This window comes from Ceratotherium simum, chromosome 30 (assembly GCF_057802395.1).
Source record: "Ceratotherium simum simum isolate JZ-2026a chromosome 30, ASM5780239v1, whole genome shotgun sequence".
Lineage (NCBI taxonomy): Eukaryota > Metazoa > Chordata > Mammalia > Perissodactyla > Rhinocerotidae > Ceratotherium > Ceratotherium simum.
The window spans coordinates 32,349,106-32,375,593 of NC_141929.1; the positions used below are offsets into that span (position 1 = coordinate 32,349,106).

At 39.1% G+C, this 26,488-nt stretch overlaps 2 protein-coding genes across 5 annotated transcripts in view; one reads left to right on the forward strand and one right to left on the reverse strand.

Moving 5' to 3' along the window:
- The first annotated feature begins 207 nt into the window (after nucleotides 1-207).
- AKTIP (AKT interacting protein) lies at nucleotides 208-10,319 on the forward strand. Of its 3 annotated transcripts, none has more exons than XM_087420254.1 (10): nucleotides 208-317; nucleotides 3,035-3,147; nucleotides 4,597-4,802; nucleotides 7,269-7,333; nucleotides 7,420-7,520; nucleotides 7,999-8,087; nucleotides 8,164-8,262; nucleotides 8,353-8,460; nucleotides 9,300-9,360; nucleotides 9,523-10,319. In XM_087420254.1, the coding sequence occupies exons 2-10, from the start codon at nucleotides 3,106-3,108 to the stop codon at nucleotides 9,631-9,633; spliced, it is 882 nt and encodes a 293-aa protein (XP_087276380.1). In that variant the 5' UTR covers nucleotides 208-317; nucleotides 3,035-3,105; the 3' UTR covers nucleotides 9,634-10,319. The 3 variants fall into 3 exon arrangements, with proteins under 3 accessions (XP_087276380.1, XP_087276381.1, XP_014643880.1); XM_087420255.1 differs by having other exon boundaries at nucleotides 9,526-10,319; XM_014788394.2 differs by lacking the exon at nucleotides 208-317 and adding an exon at nucleotides 642-741.
- A 60-nt stretch (nucleotides 10,320-10,379) lies between these two features.
- Nucleotides 10,380-26,488, reverse strand: part of RBL2 (RB transcriptional corepressor like 2) — a 52,007-nt gene continuing 35,898 nt past the window's right edge. For both annotated transcript variants that reach the window (XM_087420253.1, XM_014788392.2), the window contains exons 18-22: nucleotides 23,843-23,914; nucleotides 23,040-23,145; nucleotides 22,246-22,451; nucleotides 21,457-21,621; nucleotides 10,380-11,854 (exon numbers count right to left, since the gene is read on the reverse strand). In XM_087420253.1, coding sequence (XP_087276379.1) covers nucleotides 11,684-11,854; nucleotides 21,457-21,621; nucleotides 22,246-22,451; nucleotides 23,040-23,145; nucleotides 23,843-23,914 — 720 coding nt within the window. In that variant the 3' untranslated portion in view covers nucleotides 10,380-11,683. The remainder of the gene's footprint in view (nucleotides 11,855-21,456; nucleotides 21,622-22,245; nucleotides 22,452-23,039; nucleotides 23,146-23,842; nucleotides 23,915-26,488) is intronic.

Consider the following 26,488-nt stretch of genomic DNA (forward strand, 5'->3'; position numbering starts at 1 on the left):
CGAGTGCTGCCCCACCCGAGGGAGCAGGTTTGATTGGCGGGACAGAGTGCCGGCGTCCCAGCGCCCCCGGAAGAACGTCCTTGACGGACAGGTGTGGGAGCCACTTGGCGCCGGGAGGCTGGGCGGAAGCGTCCGGGCCCAGGGGCGTGGGGCGGGGGGCGGGGGGCGGCGCCCGGCGCTGAGAGCAGGGCGGGGCGGGGAGCGGGCAGGGGCTGGGCTGGCGCTGCGGCCGGAGATGCTGTGGGGCCGCGACGGCGCTCAGCAGTCGGGAGCGCTGCGCTGAAAGCACTGGGTTGCGGTGCGCTGTCAGGCCGCTGGTAGGTACCGAGATCCGTGGAGTCCTGAAAGCTGGGTCGCGGGCGTCCTCGGGCCCGTCGTTTGTCCGCCCTACCCGGCGCTCGGGACTCCGGAGCGACGGCGGCCGCGCTGGGACACGGGGGCGGGGCTGGGCACCTGTCCGCGGTTGCAGGCACCTGCTGCGCCGGCCGCCGCGGACCCGGGCCCGCCGCTGGGGGCTGTCTGGGAGCTGGGCCGGCCGGCCTGAGGGAGGGAGGCGGGCCCGCCCGGCTCGCCCTGCTGGGGCCCGCCCTCGCCGGCCCCGGCCCCGCGCCCTGGTTGAGGGGGGTCCCCGAGCCCCGGAGGCCCTCAGCCCCCCACCCGAGGGGCTCGCGGGCCCGGGGCCGGCCTCGAGCTAGCTGCGAGGCCCGGACATGGCCCCTGGTTTGCATCACCTCGAGACAGGTTTGTCCAGATTCGCGGCGTGCGCGGAGATGGTTTTCCGCCCCCGGCGAGGCTGCTCGTCCCGGCTGTCCGCAGCGAGCCAGGGCCCGGGCAAAGCTGTTTTCGTGTGTGGGCCCTGCTCCGTCGCCTCTTAACGTGGAATTTAAGGCTGGTCGGGGTGATGTATTAAGTTAGTGCCTATTTAGGGACCGTGGCACAGAGGAGGAAAGCAGCGCCCGGCTCTGTTTTCGCTGCTGTCATGGACGGATCATTCGTACGGGTCCACGATACTGACTTCTCGGCTGCATGATATAAAGGAAGGCAATCCCGTTTTGTTTGTATGGCTGAACCCGAAGAAATTTTAAAATTGTTTCCTAATAACTAGGACTTGTCCTATGTCTTCCTTCCATTTATGTCGGTCCTGTTGGAAAATGCTATTCTGTGCTTGGGTACACTAGACATCTAATAAATGGTGGAGTTATCCCTGGTGGAATACTTACACAGCAGTAGACCATACCTCCTGCTTAAAGAGAGGAGGAACGGGGGGGCAAGTTTTATTTGATTTTTAAAGGCAAAGTCATGGAATCATTATGTGTTAGACTTGGAAGGGACCTTACAGGTGACTGATCCACCCCAGTAGATTTAGGTGAGCACTGTGTCCCAAGGGGGAGGGGTCCCCTGTTAAATCAGGTCTGTCCTAGGTGATGGTGGGATGCTGCACAGTACTCTGGATCTGAAAACCAGTGCTTTCCTTTGGGCCAAACAGGAACATGCATGCCCCCACCCATTTTTGATGTCCCAACTATTTTCATCTGTATCATAGTCACCTTTAAAAGCAGATTGGCAGAGAGCTCTCAGCAATAAGTTGCTATTTACTGGATGTAAGTCAACAGGTGAGTGGAAGAACCAGGATCCTCATTCCTTTGCTTTAATTACTGGGTGGCATTACATCTTGGAAAGCAAAACAGCAGTAATTGGCACTAGCTGGGTATGGGACACCTGGTACCGACCTATGGATGTCCTAGGCTCATCAGAAAACAAATTTTTGCTGATTAGGGACATTTGGTACATGATTTTCTAATGATTTGCTTCTTTTGAATTTGAGTCAAGTGTGGCTAAGTTTTGACCCTTTTCACCTCCAGCCTTTTGGTCGGTGCAAGTAGGAATGCAGAGAAGGAGCTCCACTTGCAACATAACGGAGCCGGGGCGGGGAATCAGCAGAGAAGTCGCTGTTCTTACAGCTCGGTCCCTTCTTTTCCTTTGCCTCTTCCTTTGCATTTTTAGTAAACGACCCACTGACTTTGTGACCTTTGAGACAGGCTGTCTCATCCACTACTTGAAGCTGTGGTGGAAGGTCTGTGTTTGTGAAACGTCTCTTGTGCACTCCTCGGTTGTGTCTTCTGTATGAATTGCTTGGCAATTCCTTGAATGCCTAATCCCGCAGCTTCCACATTTTAAGCAGCTGAAAAAGGTGGTTTCTTGGGGATGGTCCCGACAGGACCCGGTTTTCCCTCTGTCTTCTTATATGCTCCACCTTGCCTCTGTTTTTTTCTTATTTCTTTGGCTACTAGTTTCACTGGAGAGAATAATTTTTTGTGTGTGAGGAAGATCAGCCCTGAGCTAACATCTGATGCCAATCCTCCTCTTTTTGCTGAGGAAGATTGGCCCTGGGCTAACATCCGTGCCCATCCTCCTCTGCTTTATATGGGATGCCGCCACAGCGTGGCTTGACAAGTGGTGCGTCGGTGCACGCCTGGGATCCGAACCTGCGAACCCCGGGCCGCCAAAGTGGAGCACATGCACTTAACCGCTATGCCACCAGGCTGGCCCCTGGAGAGAATAATTTTTTACTTAAGAAAACTCATTTTAAGACTCTCTTAAATCAGTCCCCTTGGCTCTCTAATGCGCATAACCCATAACCTTTTGTCTATGTGGGTACAGTGCATTCTGAACCTGGCTTTCCCACTAGTCCAATGCCTACATATTACGCTAGTAGCAACTGTTGTAGTCTGTATCTTCTGCATTGCTGGCACCAAAGCTGAACTGTGTCACTGAATATTCTGAATCTTGGCCAAGGACTCAGTACACAGATTCCTGTAGGCATTTAAAGGTGGGAAAGAAATTGGAGTCAGAAGAGGGGGTGGGTATTGAAGGAACCTATTTCTGAAGACTTTTTCCTCTAGGTTTTTATAACTATATATAATAGAACATTATATTGTATTTCTACTTAGAGCGTCAGATTTAGTTTTGACTATTTCAGAAGTCTTAACTGTTGGTGTTGGTGTATTTCTGTGTTTTCCCATCTCATTTTAAGGTAAAGTGAATTCTGCAGACAGAAGAGTTTGATGACACAGACCACTGAATTTCTTGTTTGGAGTACGCGTTATGAACCCTTTCTGGAGCATGTCTACAAGCTCTGTACGCAAAGTAGGTATATAGTTGATATAAATTTAGCGAGGAAACCCATTTGCGTCACAATAAAAGCCAATAATTCGTACCGAGGTTGCCTATAATCTTAACAAAATTACCTGGCTTTTCTAGTTCAGGTTTTACTTTTGAGAAATAATTTTGTAGATTAAGGTCAGTTTTTAAGACTGTTCACCTCTCAAATAGAAATCATTCTGGTATTCAGAATTCTCAGATTATTTTGACTTAGGTTATATTTACACATGATGAAATTTTTGACACGTGATTGTGGTATTTTTTCTACCAAACTGCAAGATGCCATGGTTAGAGAAGCCTTGGGAAAGGCCGGTCCAATGTGCTTAAGTCAGACTTGAGGCGACTGGTTTAATTTTTCTAAATGTCTGTTTTTTTTTTTGGTTAGGGAGATCAGCCCTGAGCTAACATCTGCCGCCAATCCTCCTGTTTTTGCTGAGGAATATTGGCCCTGAGCTAACATCTGTGCCTATCTTCCTCCATTTTATATGTGGGACACCTGCCACAGCATGGCCCGATAAGTGGTGCATAGGTCCGCACCTGGGATCAAAACCTGCAAAACCTGGGCCGCCGAAGCTGAGCGCGTGAATTTAACCACTGCACCACGGGGCTGGCCCCCTAAATGGCTGGCCCTCTAAATGTCTATTTTTTAACTGCAAAAAGAATACATTTCAGGAAAGCTTAAAATACACAGACAGACAAAAAGAAAATGAATATAACTCCTAATTCCACCTCAAAGAGAACACCACTATGACCCATCTTTTTTTCTATGCACATGATATACATTTTTAATACAGCTAATTAAACAGCCTTTGGCTGTACTTGAGCCAAGGAAGCACCTATGAGATGGTAGTTTAGTCTCTGATTCATTTAGAACTTTGTCTTTGACTAAGGGTGACAGTTTATGCTGGTGATGGTCCAAATATGGAAACATATCCATTAGGGACAAAATCAAAATTGGACCCACGCGAGTGAGAGAATAGCTTGATTCCAAGTGCTAACATCAGGCAGTGACTCCTTTCAGTCATCTGTGCTACTTATTTTGAGCTCTTAGCACCTGACCTTCTGCAGCATTTAAGTGCCAGGGATTTTTCTAGTCTTGGACAGTTTAATTGCTTTAGTAACACCTTGCCCTCTTTTTGGGGCCACCAGGAAAAACCATTTTTTCCTCTGTTTCACTTCAATCCTGTAAATATTGTCTTTATAGGATGCAGCTAAAGAGCAAGTTTTCTAATGTTTCAGTCTTGCTTCAGTTTGTTCTGCTCTTTATAATGGCCTGCCTGCTCAAAGGACTTGCAAGTTATCTTAATCACGGTGCTAGAATGTCCTTGTAAAAGAGTAATTTCAGCCTTTAGGTCAAAGACTAAGAGTCCATCACCTGTACTCTTGCGATTTAAGAATCATCCTAACATGTTCTCACTGCTTCATCTTGAATAGCGATCTGATGGTGAAGAGAAGACATTAACAGGGGACGTGAAAACCAGTCCTCCACGCTCTGCTCCAAAGAAACAGCTGCCTTCTATTCCCAAAAACGCTTTGCCCATCACCAAGCCAACATCTCCTGCCCCAGCAGCACAGTCAACAAATGGCACACATGCTTCTTACGGACCCTTCTACCTGGAGTACTCTCTTCTTGCAGAATTGTAAGTTCTTAACAAACTATTTGGTTAAATTTTGAATGACCCTTGAAGGTGAAGAATCAAATTTATTTTGATGGACTCAGTAAATGGCAGCCATTTAATCTTAAAGCTCAAACCCATCCTCCTCCAATATCAGCCTTAATGTATTTAGAATGACGGAGGCTATTGCTGGCAATATCATCTTTCTTAACCAAGGCCTAAGTAGTGTTATACAAATATCCTCTCCTAATTGTAGTGATTCTCATTCAGAGCTTGGGTAAATAAGATTTAAAGGCAAATATGTGCTTTAATTTCCATGTCTGTTTTGGAGAGTAAGAGGAGGAAGAAACTAAGATTTATTAAGCACCTATAGTAGGTCAGGAACTTAGTAACTTAATTTTGGTCTTCCTTCACATGAGGTGAGGAATTCTCCTGAAGAGGTTGTTGTAGAGGGCGGGACAGTGGGAAGGTGGCAATCTGTTCTCTCTTGGGTCAGGCCCAGCTGGAGGCTTGTGCTCCATTCTGGTGCTCTCCTTGTAAAAGGCATTCTGACAGATCGAAAAGATGGTCCTGGTAGATGGAGTCAGGAAGCCAGACCTTAGGAGTCAACAATCGAAGGAACTGGAACCACTGACTGGGATAAAACTGAGGAAGTACTTATTAAAGCTATCTTCGTATATTTGAAGGTCTGTCATTAGAAAGGGGATTTGACTTATTCTGTATGACCCCCAATGGCAGAACTAGGCAGTTATAAAGATTTGGGCTCCATGTAAGAAAGAACTTGACTCGTCACAGAAGTCTAAGATTGGACTGAAGTTGCACGCATCTGCAGAGTGTGAGGAGATGAGCACTTCTGCAGAGTGCTAATATTGATGACACAGCACCTGGCCCAAGATGGGCTCAGATAGTGAATGAATGCAGATGGCATTTGATTGGATAATTTGTTACAAGGGAAGAAAGTTTGGAGAATTCTTAATTTCAATCATTTTAAAATTCTTTTGTACATGAAGTTGTTTTAAAAGCATCCTTGAGGGGCCGGCCCAGTGGCGCAAGAGGTTGGGTGCGCGCGCTCCGCTGCGGCAGCCCGGGGTTCGCTGGTTCGGACCCCAGGCGCGCACCGACGCACTGCTTTGGCAAGCCATGCTGTGGCGGCGTCCCATATAAAGTGGAGGAGGATGGGCACGGATGTTAGCCCAGGGCCGTCTTCCTCGGCAAAAAAAGAGGAGGATTGGCGGATGTTAGCACAGGGCCGATCTCCTCACAAAAAAAAAAAAAGCATCCTTGAGCCCTCCCACAGTGTACTAATGTATGATCAGAGGTCTGAGGCCCCAGTGTAATTGGCTGAGTGTGATCTGGGAGCAGTGGTCCCTTTAGCTTTGTAATGGAGGCCTTGTGTTCGAGGCTGGACAGGCTTCTATTGTGGTATTAAATCTGCTGTCTGTATTAGAACACAAAGTTGCCTTTCTGGCAAACCTCACTGTAGTAGATACATCTGCCAACTGTGCTGCTGTTGACATGCTGAATTTTAGTGACTTAAAAATGGAATAACTATTTTAAGATGATTAAAAATAAGTGTGATGGCAAATAGGTAATAAAAACAATCAACCAAGGTCCAACAAGCTACTTCTCAATAAAATTCTGGATTGGTAGGTTGTGTTTTAAGGCCCTGGGTCAACATTGTTCCTTTCAAGGTCTGGTCACGTCCTTACTTATTTAGGCTCATAGCTCAGTTGCAAGAACAGAGCAGAACGGCTGTCGGAGGGTGAGGAGGTCCCAGAAGAGCCAGTGCAGACTTGGTCAGTGGACTTGTCTTGTTTCAGCACCCACCGTTCCCCACACCAAGTCCCACAGAGTTCACGCATCTGAGTCGTGGGGTCAGTTTAGGAGCAGAGTAGTGTGGGCACCTCATGCTGATGCCTGGCTTCACCAAGAACACTGCAAATCTAAACGTGGCCTTCTCGCTGTTCAAACTGAAAAGGACAGCTACGTGAGGGCAATCCCATGGAATTTTAATTTATTCTTAATTACCTAAAATTGTGTTTAAAAACAGCTTTTGAATGTGTGTGGGTGAGATCTATCGTCCATAGTCACAAAAGCAATAATTTTACAAATACTCTCATTTACCTAAAACTTAATATCCAGAACTTATATCAGGTTGCATTGTTCAGAATTACCTACAAATTGGTTTCCAAGATGATGTGTTGGGGAAGCTGATTTCTGGGAGGAAAACTTGATTCTTTGTGTATCCCTGTTTGGCTTTAATTTCTGAATGTGGGGCCCTTTTTTGGCTCATGTGTTTCTCTGTGAGCTTGTGTTATGAAGCTAGTAAACGGGCAACAGTCAGGGCCAGGCGAGATTGTGATGACTCTGCTTGCATAGTTAGGGCATCAGCTAACTTGAGGGACTATTCCTGCTCTCACAAAATGAATGTCGATCTCTGTGTGTCATTTACATCCATACAGTTTCATTATTCTGCTGCTTCTGTTTTAGTACCTTGGTTGTGAAGCAGAAGTTACCAGGTGTCTACGTGCAGCCATCTTACCGCTCTGCATTAAGTAAGAAGGATTCACTCCTAATTTATAGCATATTTGGCTCCTCTGACACAAACTTAAGCCATAATTGTTCTTATTTTTTCCTACAGTGTGGTTTGGAGTAATATTCATACGGCATGGACTTTATCAAGACGGTGTATTTAAGTTTACAGTTTACATCCCTGATAACTACCCAGACGGTGACTGTCCAGTAAGTAGGAGAGAGTCTGCTGCTTTTTTTGGTCGGTGAGGAGGGCTTAAAGGACTTGCAAGATTTCTTGGTTCTTTTTCTGACCTAGTACTTTTATGATTTCAGTTTCCCCAAATGTTTGTCTACTCAGTAGTCTTTCAAGGGGACTTTTGTGCCTTGTGCATCTTTTGTCATGCCAGCCTCTGCCTGCAGCTTTGTTTCTCTGCTCAGGGTGTGCAGGTGAGGCTGGACGCTGTACTACAGCACTTACTATGTCAACGGCGATCGCTGTGCTGTAGTAAAATGTGGCTTTTTCTTCCTTCATTGCAAAATGTAGTTTTATAGGCAAATGGTGAAAATAGTTACGTATCCCCCTTGGGGCAGCTCTTTGACTTAAAACAACATGACTGCCTTGTCTGGAAGCTCCTTTTACAGCCATCTGTATGGTCTAACAAGCTCCACTGTGTCCATTAAAGGTCATGTCTCTCTTTAAATCTAGCGCTTGGTGTTTGATATTCCCGTCTTTCACCCGCTAGTTGATCCCACCTCAGGTGAACTGGATGTGAAGAGAGCATTTGCAAAGTGGAGGTTAGTAAATAAGTGTTTCTTCTGGTGACGTAAGTCGGCAAGAGGAATCCTCAGTAATCATGTTGTTTCCCTTTAGGCGGAACCATAACCATATTTGGCAAGTATTAATGTATGCAAGGAGAGTGTTCTACAAGATTGATACAGCAAGCCCCCTAAACCCAGAGGCTGCAGTACTGTATGTTACTTTGCTTTGTTATTTAAGATAAATTCGAAAATGCAGAAGTTGATTTTGTGGGTAACTTTTTGATTTAAACTTTTAACACAGGTATGAAAAAGATATTCAGCTTTTTAAAAGTAAAGTGATTGACAGTGTTAAGGTGTGCACTGCACGTTTGTTTGACCAACCTAAAATAGAAGACCCCTATGCAATTAGGTAAGTGCTACAGTACCTAGAGAATTCAACTGCACTTTGCAGTACTGTGCTTCTATTTTCCAGGTGGTCTTAGAAGGGGAATTTAGAAGTGTATAATCTGTTAGTCTACAACTTTTATTACATGCCGTCAACTCGATTTCTGATACCTTTGGGGCTCTTCCCTTAAACAAAAAGTTTCCCATTGACTGGCACATTGTGCCAGTTTCCTTAGGATCCTTGTAATGTGCTCATTCAAATGTCAGGACTTTTCAGTTGGCGGTTTTAGCTGGAGCTCCTCTTAAACTGCCTTACCCCCATCGACATCCGGATTTGGTGAAAGGAAGGAAACTGAATAGTGTGCGAGTGAATAGTGTGAATAGTGGTTCCTTTAGCGCTATGATGTTTGATCTTGGGGAAGAGTGTGTGGAGGAGTATTGAAAACTGAAGAATTGGTGATTTAGCTTTGGCAGCACTGGTATGGCTGGGGAGGTAACATACTGTCGTGTTTAAGAGCGCTGCAGATAGACTGGTTGGCTGTTGCACTTACTGGCTTTGGTGACCCAGAGCTATTACTTGATTTTACTGTGCCTCACTTTATCTTTAAATAATAGTACTTCAGGGGTCATTGTGAGGCTTCAGTCAGCTAACCCATGTGAAGTGCTCTATAAGGGATAGTAGTTATGTGAAAAAACCATTTAGATAATGTCTAAAACTTACATGTTGACAACTGATTAAAGACTACTCTTCAAAAGTGTTGTTCCTTCTTAAGTTTTGTTAGGGGAACTGGCTTAAGCATTAAAAAATGGATGTTATACAAATTTAGTAAGCCAAAGCAGTTAATATTTTTCTCTTCCTTTAAGCTTTTCTCCATGGAATCCTTCTGTACATGATGAAGCCAGAGAGAAGATGCTGACACAGAAGGTAAGTAGACTACCATTTTTGAAATAGTTAACTCAGTTTCCTTTCTAAAACGTCTTTATTGGAAACTACTCATTATATACAAATAACTTTTTGGGAAATGAGCTTGTACAGTGCTGAAATCTCATCATTCATTTTTTAATGTCTGTTTTTGATTGTGCCTAGAAGAAACCTGAAGAACAGCACAATAAAAGTGTTCATGTTGCTGGCCTGTCATGGGTAAAGCCTGGCTCAGTACAACCTTTCAGTAAAGAAGAGAAAACAGTAGCAACTTAAGAGCTGGTGAATCTGGTGCACCATGCACTTTTCTGCCGGACTTGGGCCTAGGTAAAGCTGACCAATGGCAGAGGACTGCCTGAAGAGTAAAACTGTGTGAACAATGACTGATACCAGTGTCGTCCGTGTATGCTTAGGTTCTAACAGCAAGTTCTGGAAACCTCTCTTTAAGTAATGCATTACTTCTGTCAGAAGTGTCTTTAAGGTGGTTATCTAGTTCAGTACTCCAAATTACTGGGGACCTTGAGGATTAAGTATTTTTCTGAATATAATGCTAAAGGTAAGTTGCATTCATTTAAACTAATAGAATAGACAGAGTTCAGCACTATCTAATGAGTTTTAAATCAGTGGTTTCAGTTGTACATATGTTAGGATACAGAGAGGAGAGGCATAGAGAGAGCAGGTTCCATAGCGTATTAGCACTTTTAAGTGGAAGATCATTTGAACCTCAGTCTTCAGCCTACTGTCTTACTGTTTTACCAACTGCTGTCACTGAGGTACATATTAGGTGAGTGAGAGGAAACCAGAACACTTGTTCAGTTTTTTTTTTTTTTTAAAGCAAATTACTTACTGTATTTTTATGGCAGGAGGGAGAAAAGGTGTTAAAACGGTTTCTAATGAAGTCAGATATTTAAATGATGAATGACTAATGTGTTTTGTAGAGACAAAATAAACCAATAAATGATTGTTCTTTGTCATTTATGCAGGAAAGTGAATACCCTTTTCTCAATATAACTAAACAAAGATTAATTTATAAATGCTTTATTGAAAAATACACTTATTTTCATATAAAATTACAGTAGAAGTAAGTATCTTGAGAGGTTTTATAAATATTTTTGCAGAACACTATCCTAATTGAACAGTGTAAGTGTCATATTTCTTTCAGAGCAATATGAAGTTACCTAGTAACTTTGTTTATACTGATTCAATTTACAATTGAATTTTCTCCCTAATAAGATTATTCATTCAACCTTAAAACTGCTGCAACAATAGTGATTAATAAAGGTATATATAGATAATTCAATAGCTGTTAAATAACATTTTCTAATTTGTATAAATGGTACTGTGTACTAATAAAAACCCAAATTCTCCAACCTATTTTTTTAAACTGCTAGGAACACACCCAAAGATATTTTAAAATATATCACCTTAATAGACACATGTCTTTTGGATAACTACCTCCTAAAGGAAGAGGTCATAATTTTTCATATTAATCTCCTTAATTCAACTTGATTTAAAATCTTTACTTAGCCAGCTATTCCCTCTTAACAACAAAAAACTGGAGAATTTAAAACACATGCCCAAAAGGTGGCTACTGCGGCTTTAACAATTTTAAAAAAGTACAAAAGCATCAAAGAAGATATTGAATGTTTAGCCTGGAAGTTTTGTACTTAATAAAATTTACATTGTAGAAAGTGCCATTGCAAATATACAGCAAAATCTGGGTTATAAAATCATGCTTTTTACAGTTCTAAAGTGCCACTTCTTATACAAGTTCACTCACACATTGCACACCAAACAGTCAAGCACTTGTCACACTGCACCACACCTAATGGGAGAGGGAAGAATTAATTACACAAAGGGAATGGGAGACATGGGCTAATAAACTAGGACCTCTGAGTCTGGGCGCTCTCTCTCGTTATGTTTCAGGAATGCAAAACTCGCACACTCCTACCAAGTGTTTTAGGACAAAATACCTAGGGTTTTTGGCCCTCATGAGGGCCAGAGCTGACCACAAAACAGGTAGGAATGAATTGAAATACAGTTCCTCTGCTGGAACACGTCAATAGAGACTTTATACACATATTTGAGCACGCTTTGTTCTCTGCAATACTTGAAAAAGCTTTGCCAAAGAGTTAAAAAATCCAAGTTTGGATTCTAAGCAGCCTTGATGGCAAGCACTGAATGGTAGGAAAAAGCAGTTGGGATGAGTCAGAATATCCTAAGGACGCTGGAAGGATTAAGGGAAAGAGCCCCATAATCTAGCATGCATTAAATGATGCTGCTCAACAGAGCTGTGAGAAGACAGTTTCAATACAGTGGACTAACCTCAGTGGGAACCTCGGTCATTAGCTACATCTTGTAGACGGCGTAATAAGGCAGAATGATTTTCTGGACAAATTCTTTTGGCAGGTGATTCACTTCCATCTTCCAAAAGAATCCCTCTCTTTTTGGTTGGAGTTTCTCCTGTCCGTATCATACTGTTAATTTCTCTCAGTCTCTAGAGAGGGGAAAAAATAGATATAAAAACTTTAAAATGCTAATACTCATAGTTCAATGTTAAGTCAAAGAACCTCAAATGAGTTAATAATTTACTTTGAAGAGTTATGAACACCTTTATAGGGAAAAGAACTATTATATATCCTTCCAATTTCACTTTCCAGCTGGCTGAGACTGATGACTATCTGGGGTAGAGGCAGAGTATTTCTATTTTTTAACAAGCTCCAGGGGTGATTTTGATGTACAGTTTTCCACAATGTAGGAGTTCACAAATTTGTGATTTTTTTTTATAATAGTTATAGAGCATCACACTGCTGTGCCATATTTAATTCATCTCCATTTTCTTTTTTTAAAAAGCATGATTTTACAGTATTATGCCCTTTTTTTTTTTCAGTTAGTGTTACTCATTTTTTAGCAGCCATTCTCAAGTGGAATTTCACAAGAGAAGCTTTAATTCCCTAAGGCACCCATTGTAGGTAATTTATTAGTACGATCTAGAATGTACTAGTTAGTTATATATTATCCTTAAGAGAATTGAGAAAAGTCAGGCAAATTATTTTCTGCATTCTGTGGCTCACATGAGGAAGCCCAACTGAGAAAAAAACATTGCCAGAGTGCTAGAGAGACTGGATCTGTTGATAGTGCCTTCAGCATTAATTTTTTCCAAAGCCCCAGAAGTCAGTTATCACATTATTTTCTGGTAGTTTGTTAAAAGTATTTGTTTCCATGTGCTACTAATGTCACTGTCCATGTTTCCTTATGGAAAGCATGCTGAGCGTATTTCACACACATTCATTACAGGAAATTTCAAACATAGGAAGGTAGAAGAGTACAACCTCACATGACCATCACCTCACTTCAACAATTTTGTCCAGTCTAATTTGATCTATACCCTCATTCATTTGCCATACCCCAGACTGTTTTAAAGCAAATCCTAGACATATTTTATTCATAATACTTACCTTTATTCTTTATTTTGAAAAAATAAACTTTTCTGAGGTTTTAAATAAACTCACCAACGTTCTTTATTATTGGCATATTAACCACCTTCTTTCTCTTCTACCCTTTTGTCTTCCTAAAAGTGTGGTCTGCATTTGCTATCTCTAGTCTCTCACTTACTTGAATATTCCTTAAATTGTTAATTGTATACCTTATATGAATGTTATTTGTATATAATGTATACATCATTTTATGATGTATATATTATACAATGTATAACTGCATATCTTAATATACATAGCACATTAATACACATTAATATATAGCATACATTTATATATTGTACCTTAATGTGTTTATGTATTCATAATTTATATACAATACATAATTTTCTATACACCATAATTTATTCGACAATATGTACATGATAAATAAATTCTTATTCCAAAAAAAATTCATACAGAATATACCTGGACTTGTCCTCACCCAATTCCTAGGGACACTTACTATTATCATTCATTCACTGAACAAAAAAAAAGGCTGTGTGGCCTTCTGCTCTTTTAGGAATGCACTCCTAAGAAATTTAATATTGTGTATTAAGTGGGGTTTCAAAAAATTTTTAATGGTTTATTTCATGTACTTTTGGGAATATGTGCTCAGTCAACAATACGTCTTAGATCTTCCCATATCAGTATATATGGATCACATCTCTCTAACTGCTATATAGTATTCTATAGTACATCTGTATCATAGTTTAATCCCCTACTGATGTATTATTTTCTCCCAATTATTTAATACCATAAGCAATATTACCATAATTTATTATTCAAAAAGCTATACTAATCCACTGAAACTGCCCTGACAAGTGTCACTAATGATCAGTCATCTTAATTGATCTTGTGTGGTATGTGATAATTCTTTTCTCCTGGTAGTGTAAATGTTAGGATATTATAGGTTGGTTCTAGACCCAAGTACTTCTCACTTTGTAATATTCTTCCTTGATCTCAGCTATCACCTATTAAGTTGTGATGGCAAATCTTTCTCCAACCAACAGTCTAATATTGCTACCATTTATTGGAGAAACTCCCAATTCTGTGCTAGAATTTTTTTTTGAAACCTCCCCAGGCGGTGATAATGTACACACAGGATTGAAAGCCACTGATCTGGATGCTTAACCTAACTTTTTTTGCACAAAATAATGTCACTTTTTAAAGGTTTACATATAGTAAAATTTACCCATTGAAGTGTACAGTTCTGCATGTTCTGACAAATACATATAGTCATGTAACCAACACAATAAAGATATAAAACAGTTCCTTTGCTCTAAAAAATTCCCTCATTTGTAGTTAACCCACCCCCAAGCAACCACTAATGTTCCGTCCCTATAGTTTTGCCTTTTCCAGAATGTCATAGAAATGGAATCAGATAGTAAATGGATTGCTGAATTTAGTGTCTTTCACTTAAGCATTAATGTATCTGAGATTCATCTGTGTTGCTGAGTGTATTGGTAGTTTGTTCCTTTTTATTGCAAAGTAGTAGGCTGGCCATTGTCTAGATGTACCACAGGTTTGCTTATCTATTAACCAGTTGAAGGACATTTGGGTTGTTTTCTACCTTTTGGCAATTAGGAATAAAGTCATCATAAACATTTATGTACATGTTTCTGTATGAACCTAAGTTTTCATCCCATTTGGCTAAATACCTAGGAGTGAGATTACTGGTTATATGGTAAGGGTATGTTTAACTTTATAAGAAACAGCCAAACTATTTTCCAAGTACAATGGCTATGTTATACCATTTTGCATTCTCACCAGCAATATGTAAAAGTTCCAGTTGCTCCACATCGCTGCCAGAATTTGTCAGTCATTTTTTTAGATTTTAGCCATTCTTTTTTTGTGTGTGTGAGGAAGATCAGCCCTGAGCTAACATCCATGCCAATCCTCCTCTTTTTGCTGAGGAAGACCGGCCCCGGGCTAACATCTGTGCCCATCTTCCTCCACTTTATATGGGACGCTGCCACAGCATGGCCTGACAAGTGGTGCCTCAGTGTGCACCCAGGATCCGAACCCAGGCCGCCAGCAGCGGAGCACGCACTTAACTGCTGTGCCACAGGGCCGGGCCCAGATTTTAGCCATTCTCATAGGCACATAATAGGTGAAGTGTGTTCAAATCTTTTGCCTGACTTTTAAATTTGGTTGTTTTCCTGCTGAATTTTTGTAATCCTTTATATATTTGTAAGATATAAATCCTTTATCAGATATGAGATTTGTATATTTTTCTCCCAGTCTGTGCTTGTTTTTTGTCTTTTAACGAGCAGGAATTCTTAATTTTGATGAAATCCAATTCATCAATCTTTTATGGATTATGCTTTTGTTGTTATATCTAAGAAATCTTTCCACAATCCATGTTCACAAAGATTTTCTCCTAGAAGTTGCATAGTTTTAGGCTTTACATTTATGTCTACAGTCCATTTTGAGTTAATTTTTGTATATGGTGCAAAGTATGGGTACAAGTTTACTATTATTTTACTATGTGGATATCCAGATGGTTCGGCACCATCCTTTCTCCACTAAAGTGCTTTTGCACCTTTGTTGAAAATCAGTTGACCATATATATGGTTTATTTCTGGATTCTATCCTGTTGATCTATATGTCTGTACTTTCACCAACACCACACTGTTAATTACTGTAGCTTTATAGTAAGTCTTGAAATCAGATGTGAGTCCTCCAATTTTTTTCAAAATTGTTTTAATTATCCTTTGCATTTTCATATAAAATTTGGAATCAGTTTAATTCATACAAATAATTCTGAGATTTTGACAGGAATTGGGTTGAATTAATAGATCAAGTGGGAGAAAACTTATATCTTGATACTGTTTTCCAGTTCATGAATATGGTATTTCTCTCCATTTTCTCAGTCTTTAATTTCTCTCACTGGGTTCTGTTTTTTTCAGGATACAAGTCTTACACATCTTTTGTCAGACTTATCCCTAAGTATTTAATTTTTTAATGCTATTTATAGTGTTTTAAAAATTTTTTACTTCTGATTACTTGTTGCTAGTTACAGAAATACATTTGATATTTGTATATTAATCATATAACCTTGCTAATCTTATTAGTTCCAGTAACTTTTTGTAGATTTTGATTTTTCTATGTAGAAAATCATGTTGTGAATGAAGACAGTTTTATTTCATCCTTTTCAGTCTGTATGCCTTCTTTATCTTGCTTTATGGTATATGCAAGGACCTAGAGTTACAATGTGGAATAGAAGTGGTGAGAGCAAATATCCTAGCGTTGTTCCTGATCTTGGAGGAAAGGCATTCAGTCTTTTCACCATTAAGTATGATGTTAGCTGTAGATTTTTTTTATATATATTCTTTATCAGGTTGAAGAAGTTCCCTTAGAGTTTTTATCATGAATGAATGTTGGATTTTGTCACTTTTTTCCTTCAACTATTGAGATTATCATCTTCACTTTTTAGAAGAGTTTGTACAGCATTGGCATTATTCTTCCTTAAGTGTTTGGTAGAATTGACCAGTGAAGCCACCTGGGCCTACAGTTTTTTTTTGTTTTTTTTTTTTTTTTGGTGAGGAAGATCAGTCCTGAGCTAACATCCATGCTAATCCTCCTCTTTTTGCTGAGGAAGACTGGCTCTGAGCTAACATCTATTGCCAGTCCTCCTCTTTTTCCCCAAAGCCCCAGTAGATAGTCGTATGTCATAGTTGCACATCCTTCCAGTTGCTGTATGTGGGACGTGGCCTCAGCACAGCCAGAGAAGCGGTGCGTCGGTGTGTGCCCGGGCCGCCAGTAGTGGAGCGCGTGCACTTAACCGCTAAGCCACGGGGCCAGCCCTGGGCCTACAGTTTTGAGAGAAGATTTTTAAACTACAAATTCAATTTGTTTAATAGATACAATAGTTTCCCCTAATCCGTGGGGAATGTTCCAAGACCCCCCAGTGGATGCCTGAAACTGTAGATAGTACTGAACCCTACATATACTATGTTTTCTCCTATACATACATACCTATGATAAAGTTTAATTTATAAATTAGGCACATTAAGAGATTAACAATACTAATAATAAAGTAGCACAATTATAACAATATATTGTAATAAAAGTTATTGTAGATCTCAGCATACGATTTTTCTTTCCTTATTGAGAACTTGCACCTTTTCACTTAAAGGAACTTTACAGCTTCTCTTTGGCATATCTGGATTGCCAGCATCATCACTCTTGTGCTTTGGGGCCATTACTGAGTAAAATAAAGGCTACTTGAACACAAGCACTGCGATACCGCAATAGTTGATCTGATGACCGAGATGGCTACTAAGTGACTAAAGGCCAGGTAGCATATACAGCTTGGACATGCTGGACAAAGGGATGATTTCACGACCTGGGTGGGAAGGAGCAGGACAGTGTGAGATTTCATTGTGCTCCTCAGAACAGCACATAATTTAAAACTTATGAACTGTTTACTTCTAGAATTTTCCATTTAATATTTTTGGACCATGGCTGACTGTGAGTAATTGAAACTGTGGAAAGTAAAACTGAGGATAAAGGGGGACTACTGTATAGGGCTACTGAAACTACTGCCTTTTAAGTGTGTTTTGGAAGTTTGTCTTTGAAGGAATTTGTCCATTTCATCTGCATGATCACATTTATTGGCAGAAAGTTGTTTTTACCTTCATTATACTTTTAATGTCTGTAGGATCTGTACTGACACCTCTCATTTCTGATGTTGGTAACATGTCATTTCTTCTTCTTTCCTGATTAGTTTGTGCAGAAAAGTATCAATTTTTTTAATCTTCCCAAAAAAACCCTACCTTTTAATGGCCTTGATTTTTTCTATTTTTAGTTGTCTATTTCATTGATTCTTGTTCTTTATCTAGTTGCTTAGGATGAAATCTTAGGTCACTAATTTGAGACCTTTCTTCTTTTCTAATATAGGTATTTAGTGCTAAAAATTTCCCTCTTAGCACTGCTTTTGCTGTATCCCACAAATTTTGATATGTTGGATTTTCATTTTCATTTAGTTTAAAATACTTTCCAATTTCTCTTATCTTCTTTGACTCAGAGAAATATGCAATTTAGTTTCCAAAGATTTGGGGGTTTTTCAGATATCTTTCTGTTACTGATTTCTGATTTAACTCCATTGTGGTCAGAGAATGCACATTATTTGAATCTTTTAAAATTTATTGAGACTTGTTTTATTGTCCACAATGTGATCTATCTTGGTAAATGTTCCATGTGCACTTAATGCTACTGGAGTGTTCCATAAATGTCAGTTAGTCAATTTGGTTGATAATGTTGTTCACATCTTGAATATCCTTACTGATTTTATCTGTCTACTTGTTCTGTCAATTATGTTGAAATCTCTTGACTATAAATGGTTTTTTTCTTTTTTCTTTTTTTGTGAGGAAGATCAGCCCTGAGCTAACATCCGTGCCAATCCTCCTCTTTTTGCTGAGGAAGACTGGCTCTGAGCTGACATCTATTGCCAATCCTCCTCCTTCCCCCCCACCCCCCCAAAGCCCCAGTAGATAGTTGTACTTCATAGTTGCACATCCTTCTAGTTGCTGTATGTGGGACGTGGCCTCAGCGTGGCCGGAGAAGTGGTGCATCGGTGTGCGCCCAGGATCCGAACCCAGGCTGCCAGCAGTGGAACATGCGCACTTAACCGCTAAGCCACGGGGCCGGCCCAAATGGTTTTTTTCTATTTAGGATTGTATGTCCTCTCTATCATTAGGAAATGACCTTCTTTATCATTGATAATATTCTTTGAAATCTATTTTCAGATATTAACATTAATGATAATGTAGCCATTCCAACTTTCTTTTGATTAGTGTTAGCAGACTATAACTTTTTCTTTCCTTTTACTATTTTTAAAACAGCTTTATTGGGATATAATTAACATACCATATAATTCAGCCATTTGAAGTGTACAAATCCATGGCTTTAAGTATGTTCCCAGAGTTGTGCAACCATCACCACATTCAATTTTAGGACTCTTTCATCACCCCAGAATGAAACTCTGTAGCCATTAACAGAACTACCCTCCACTCCCGCCAACCCTAGGCAATCACTAATCTATTTCTGCTTCTATAAATTTACCCATTCTGAACATTTCATATAAATAGAATCATACAGTCATACAACAGAATCATACAAGAATCATATGTATCCTTTTGTGAGTGCCTCCTTTCACTTAGCATGTTTTCAAGGTCCATCCACGTTGTAGAACGTATCAGTACCTCCTTTTTATTGGAGTAATATTGCATTCTATGGATATACATTTTATTTATTCATCAGTTAATGGAACATTTGGGTTATCCTTTTATTTTAAACTATTTGTGTCTTTATGTAAGGTGGGTTACTGATATGCAGTAAATAGTTGGGTCTTGTGTTTTGTCTACTCTTACAGTTTCTGCCTTTTAATTGGTGTATTTAGACCATTTACATTTAATTGCTATTATTTTCCCATCTGTTTTTTCCTTTTTTGATCTATTTTGAATCATGTATTCTGACTCTGATTCATTTTTTGCATTTAACTTTTTAATCCATTTGGAATTTATTTGGCTACACAGGATGAAAATCAACACAGTAGTCCCCCCTTCTCTGTGGGGGATACGTTCTAAGACCCCCAGTGGATGCCTGAAACTTCAGACAGTACCAAAGCCTATATGTACTATGTTTTTTCCTATAGGTAAATATTTGAGGTGTGACAGCAAAACTAGCATAAATTTCTTCCCATTTTCACGGATAGAAGATTCATTCTTACTGTAGATCTTCGCAATCTCAGCATACCCTTTTTTTTTTCTTATTAAGAACTTTCACTCCAAGGAAGCACTTTATGGCTTCTCTTTGGCATAACTGAATTGCCCGCATCACTCCTCTTGCGCTCGGAGGCCATTATTAAGGGCTACCTGAACACAAGCACTGCAATACCATGATAGTCATTCGGATAACCAAGATGGCTACTAAGTGACTAAATAGGTAGGTACAATATACAGCATAGATATGCTGAACAAAGGGATGATTTGCGTCCTGGGCGGGACAGAACGGGATGGTGTGAGATTTCAACATGCTACTCAGAATGGCACATGATTTAAAACTTAAGAATTTTTTACTTCTGGAATTTTCCATTTAATATTTTCAGACCGTGGTTGACCACAGATAAGGGGGGACTACTGTATTAAAGGAACTGTCAGTCATTTCCTCCAACTCCAGTTGCTTTTGGGGGCTGTTGCCGATTAATGTTTCCAGCTTTCACGATCCCACTGGGAAAATCATTGAAATTAGATTAAACCTATGTAATGGTTGGAGAAAGTTATATCTTTTTAATATTTGGTCTTCCTATTCAGAAATATTAGTATATCTTCATTTATTCCAGTAATCTCCAGTTTAAGTTAAATAATTTTTCTACAAGGGATAAATTTATTCCAAGGTATGTAAAACACTGTTATTATTGTAAGAAAAGTTTTTCCATTATATTTTCTAACAGATTTTTGCTATCTTTTTACTTGTTTTCCTCAACTTTTTATTTTGAAAGATTTCAAGCCTACAGAAAAACTGGAGTAACAGTACATTGGAAACCCATTTGTCAGTCATTAACATTTTACTACATTTGTTCTCTATATAATTTTTTTTTAGCTGAACCATTAGAAAATAAGTTACTGACACTGGGACATTTCACCTCTGAATACTTTAAGCATATTCTCCTACATAATTCCAGTACCATCATCAATAGCAAAGAAATTTAAGTCCATATTAAATTTTCCCACTTGTCCCAAAAATGTCCTTTATATGTGCTTGTCTATGCACGATCCAGTCCAGGATCATGCGTTGCATTTGCTTGTCCTGTCTCTTTAGTCTCCTTTACTCAAGAACAAGTACCTTCCCCACCATCTACCATTTCTTCATGACATTGACATGTTTTTTTTCCCCAAGAGTCCAGGCCATTTGTTGTATATGTTTGTTTCTAAGCAATCTTTATAAATACAAATATCATGTAAGGGCCTTTAAAATCTAGTTCCACTCCTTAACACAGCATATGATTCCCAGTGATCCAGCATTATTGCCTTAAGGACATTTGTTTTCTTTCCCTTATCTGCTTCTTCCTGAATACCCTTCCACATCTCAGCAACTTGCGAACTTTTCATCCAGTAAGGTCTGACTCAAGCTTCCCTCCCCATCACAAACTGAAGCAGATGCTATTACAAAATCTGTGCTAATATCGCTATCACACTATCCTGTACAAAATGCCCATTTCTTCCCTTAGACAAAGAATCCAGAGGACAGAGACACTGCCTGTCCCAGAAACAGGCACTCAGTAATCACTTTAGAGAACCAAATTTTCTTTCCCTAACACGAATTTGGAATTTAAAATTTTACAATTGGAATAAAAAACACAAAATTTCAGATTTACAGCAGAATGTTCAAAATGCACAAATAGGAAAAGAAAGGAATGAAAATAAATCCAAATCCCTTACCCCTGTTTCCACTTCTGAGTTCTCCCCTGAGCCCTGTTTTTTGCTCCATTGGGACTAGTCACTCTTGCCTGGCAGTTCCCATCACTCCTGCGAGTGCCAAGGGCTTCCATCAACCCTGTTTCTAGCATCCTAAGCATTTTGGGGTTAGTAAAGGCCAAGATTTATATTGGGCTCACCTTTGAAGGACTGTTGCTGAAGTAGTAGAAAATCTTTTCTCGAGGAGAAAGCATTGTTTCATTTTTATGTGGGGAAATATAGACAGGATGATTTTGAGACAACTGGATTCGGCGAGGAGAGCCTGTTCTTACAAATGGATAGGGAGAGAGTGGAGGAGCGTCCATCTGTTAAAAAAATAAAAAAAATAAATCTATCTCTAAGAAAGGTAAACAAAATTTCTAACCAAATATTTTTTTTGGAAATTTTTTTTATTGAAAGAGTGAAGAGGTATAATAAACCAGTAACTTTATGAATGCTAGACAGTGATGTATTAGCCCCAACAAACCTAAAGCAAACCAGACAAATTGCAAACACTTAAATGCTTACTTTATGCCAGTCACTATTTTAAGGATTTTTAATACATTATGTCATTTAATCCTCACAACAACCCTATAAGCTAGAGACTACGCCTATTCCCATGTTATATATGAGAAAACAGGAGGCACAAAGAAAGTTAAATAACTTGCAAGGTCACCACAACTGGTAAGTTTTGGACAACTTGAACCCATGCAATCTCTCTCCTGCATTACTATACTTGGTAGGGAATCCAAATACCATCTTATTCTTGTTTAATGCTTCACAACTATAGATATTATGTTGGTTAGGCAAATTATTTCTGTTAAAGACTTCCTCAGTTTTACTTAACAAAAGAATTATTTGTAAAACCAGTTTACATATGCAACTCAAACATAAGTGAATCTTCATCCCTCCCAAGTGAAAAAAGTATGAAAAATCCCCATCAAACTTACTACGTTTGCCTGTGAGTACTTCATGGCAAATGTTTTAATTTGTTTTATGTAGATATTGTTATAGAACTGAATGAGGTCTCCCCTCTCCTCCTCTTCCATGTCACTGTTGGCACCTGTGAGACGAGTAGGTGTAGGAGGGGCACTGCTAGGCTGTGGAACCGGCAAGGTGCTGCTTGACCTCATGACAGGACTGGAGTCTCTACTGGCTGCAGCCGGTAGAACAAAGGGTGTTAAACAGAAAGACGACTAGTGCAGATTGTTTTTAAAAAGAAAATTCAGTAGGATGAAGGCAAAGAGTTACCTGCTCTACTTATTTAATGGCAGCAAATGGGCACTCTGTTCTTCAAATAAGGGAGTAAAGCATAGATAAAATACTAAGCACTAACTTTACCTCCCTGCTGTAAATGTAGCAAGGGTTTACTGAGTAGTTTTCATTAATAAGTTACACCAAGTTTTCTAGGACCTGAGCCCTGCATTTAATGGTGCAAACCAGCATGGTTTCAGTTGACATGCCAGATTTTTCTGGAACTCAGGCCAACAAATTCCTGCCTTCTCTAACCTCTAATTCCCCTGGAGAAAAATGTTATGCAATGTGCCTCAAAGCTATGGGATCAAGGACAAACAACTTTGGCACTAAATTGAGAATTTGGTTTATTCTAACAAATCCTTTGCCAATAAAATATTTTCAGTTTCTGTAGTAGTAATTTCATTTAGTAATCCTTAGTCTTCTACATCTAAAAAATAAGAGAAGCTCCTAATTTTGTTTTCTAAGAGTTCATAAAGATCCCACTTACTTCTGTCTTTGTTTAGTTCTGTTGGAGAATTCTGATGGCTTCTGCTATCACTACTGCCAGAATTTCTTCTTTTCCTTTTCCCTTTTATCAAAACACTTCTATAAACCTTTAGAGAGACCATGAGAAGGGGACAGAAAGTATTATTTATTGAGCACACCCTAGACTATATGACCTTGACAGGTTATTTAATTCTCATAATAACCCCATGTAGTAATAGTTGTCCTCCTCAGGGGAGGTTAATAATGCAGCCAATGTCAATATATCTATTAAATAACAGATCCAGGATTTACATCAGGGCCTGTCTGGCTTAAAATTCCAACCACTGCTGACGATACTACAGAGCAGTAATTGTACCCAACCATAAAATTAAGTCATTCTAAGTCAAATAACAAAGATCTGGTATACCTACCTCTTTGAAATAAATGAATAGTATTAAAGGTAAAATGAATTTTAAAATTGCATTTAATGTTACCTTGGTTTAACGTACAGTACTGTGTCTCCTAAACCAGACTGAAAAGTGACATAAAAACCGAACAACTTCCTAATTTACATCTATCTTGTGATTATCTGAATTAAGAAGGAATCAAATATTTCACATCATTACGTTTTGGGGAAAAGAGGACTTAAACTAATCAAGATGTAAAGTTGTCTGTCAATGAGTAAAGAAGATTAGAGACTTCCCTTAAAGTAGAGTCTTAGTTGTTTAGCCTGGAGAAAAGGCCACAGAATCAACTGTGGTTAATTTTTTGTATTCATCAAAGACTTGAAGCTTTATTTTCAGCCCTGAGAGAAAATGTAGTTACCTGGCTCCGGGCCTGTGGCTGAGTCCTATAACATCGCATAATGTTCTGAAAGGATTTGTCTTCCTTTGTGACCTGGCAAAGAATAAGAGTATTCTGAGGGAGAAATTGACTTCCAGCATGATACTGTAAGGAGCTCTGTGAACCTGCTCCCCAGTCAAAATTATATTTAAAAAACAGCCATTTAAAGTCTCTGGAAATGGTCCTAAGGGCATACAATAAATGAAGAAATATCTATTCAAGAAAATCTACTAAAATTCATTAACAACAGAGGGAGTAAGTGGTATCTGAAACAAGACCTGGAATAAAAAAGTACAGTAACAAATGAAAAATTCAATACAGGGACAAAACAGTAGATTTGAACTGGCAAAGAAAGAAAGAACTAGCAAACTTGAAGATAGAGATTGTGCAATCTGAAGAACAGAGAAAAAAGAATGAAGAAAAATTAACAGAGCTTCAGATTAAACATGGCACACCATTAAGCACACCAGTATACACATATACACATGGAAGTACGAGAAGGAAAGGGGAGAGAGAAGCAGAAAAAATGTTCAAAGAAATAAAGGCTGAAAGCTTCCCAAATTTATTAAAAAAATATTAATCTACACATCCAGGAATCTCAACGAATTCCAAGTAGTATAAATACAGAGAGATCCATATCCAGTCATAGAGTGAAAATGCTGAAAGCCAAAGAAAGGGGGAAAATCTTGAAAGCATCAAGAGAAAAAAAAACAACTTTTGGCTTACTAGGGAACCCAAATAAAATAACACCTGTCTTCTCATCAGAAACTATGGAGGCTAACAGGTGGTGGAAAACATATTCAAAGTGTTCCAAGTAAAAAACTAAACTAAGAAACCAGTATCCAGCAAAGTTATTTTTCAAAAATGAAACTGAAATAAATACAATCTCAGAAAAACAAAAAAACAGAATTTGCTGCAGCAGAATTATCTTACAAGAAATACTAAAGAAAGTTCTTCAGACTAAAAGCAAGTGACCCCAGACAGTAATTCAAATACACACAAAAAAAACAAAGAGCACTGGTAAATTATGCAACTTAAAAACAGTATAAAAATGCAAATTTCTTCTTCCTTCTCTTAACTGATTTGAAAAGTAACTGTATAAAACAATAAGTATATAATGTATTATTGGACCTATAACATATAGAAATGTGATATACCAGTCAAAACAGCACAAAGGAAAGCTATATTGGGCTAAAGAAATAACTCCAGAAGACAACTTGAATCCACAGGAACCAATAAAGAGAATAATAAATGATAAATAAGCTTAAGATAACTAAAGCTATAAATAATTCCACTCCTTTCTTCTCTCAGCTCCTTTAAAAGTCATAAAATTATAGAAAATAATGTATTGTCAGATTTTTTAACATTTATGGTGTAATATGTTTAACAATACTACCACAAAAAAGATGAAAAGGAAACAGCTATATAGGAGTAACATTTCTGTGTCTCACTAGAAGTAAATTAGTATAGATCTGAAGCTGATTTTGATAAGATGTAGATGTGGCGATTGGAGGAAGTGGGGGGATACTGGTCAAAGGGTACTACAAGCTTCCGGTTATGAAATGAATAAGTTCTGGGGATCTAATAAACAGCATGGTGACTACAGTTAACAATACTGTATTATATACTTGCAAGTTGCTAAGAGAGTTGATCTCAAAGGTTCTCACTACAAAAAAAAAATAATTATGTGAGGTGATGGACGTTAACTAACCTTATTGTGGTAATCCTACTGCAATATATACATGTATCAAATCATCAGACTGTACACCTTATACTTACACAATGTTACATGTCAGTTATATCTCAATAAACCTGCGGCAAAAAAAAAAAGAGGGAGGGAAAACAAAGATGTATACCGTAAGCCCTAAGGTAACCACTAAGAAAATAAGTTAAAGGGCCGGCCCGGTGGCGCAAGCGGTTAAGTGCGTGCACTCTGCTGTGGCGGCCCGGGGTTCACCGGTTCAGATCCTGGGGGCACACCGCCGTACCACTTGTCAAGCCATGCTGTGGCAGCGTCTCATATAAAGTGGAGGAAGATGGGCATGGATGTTAGCCCAGGGCCAGTCTTCCTCACCAAGAAAATAAGTTAAAAAAAAAGTTTAAAAGTTATTACTGAAATTAAAATGCCACATCAGAAAGTATTCACCAAATGCAAATGAAAGCAGTAAAGGAGGAATAGAGGACCAAAAAGACATGAGACATATGTAAAAAATAAAAACTAAAATGACAGACATAAATCCAATTATAAAAATAGTAACATTAAATGTGAATGAATTAAACAGCACAAAAGGCATAAACTGTCAGACTGGATAAAAAAAGAGATCCAACTACACTCTGTCTTCAAGAGACACACTTTAGATTAAAAAAATACAAATATGTTGAAAGAAAAGGATAGAAAGAAACATATGCAAACAGCAGCCCCAAGAAAGCTGGCTGGCTATACAAATATCACACTATAAAATAGACTTTAAAACAAAAAATAAAGGTTGCTAGAGATAAAGAGGGACATTTCATAATAATAAAAGTGTCAATCCATCAAGAAATTGTAACAATTATAAACATACATGCACCTAATAACAGAACACCAAAACATATGAAGTAAAACTGACAAGTGAAGGGAAAAATAAA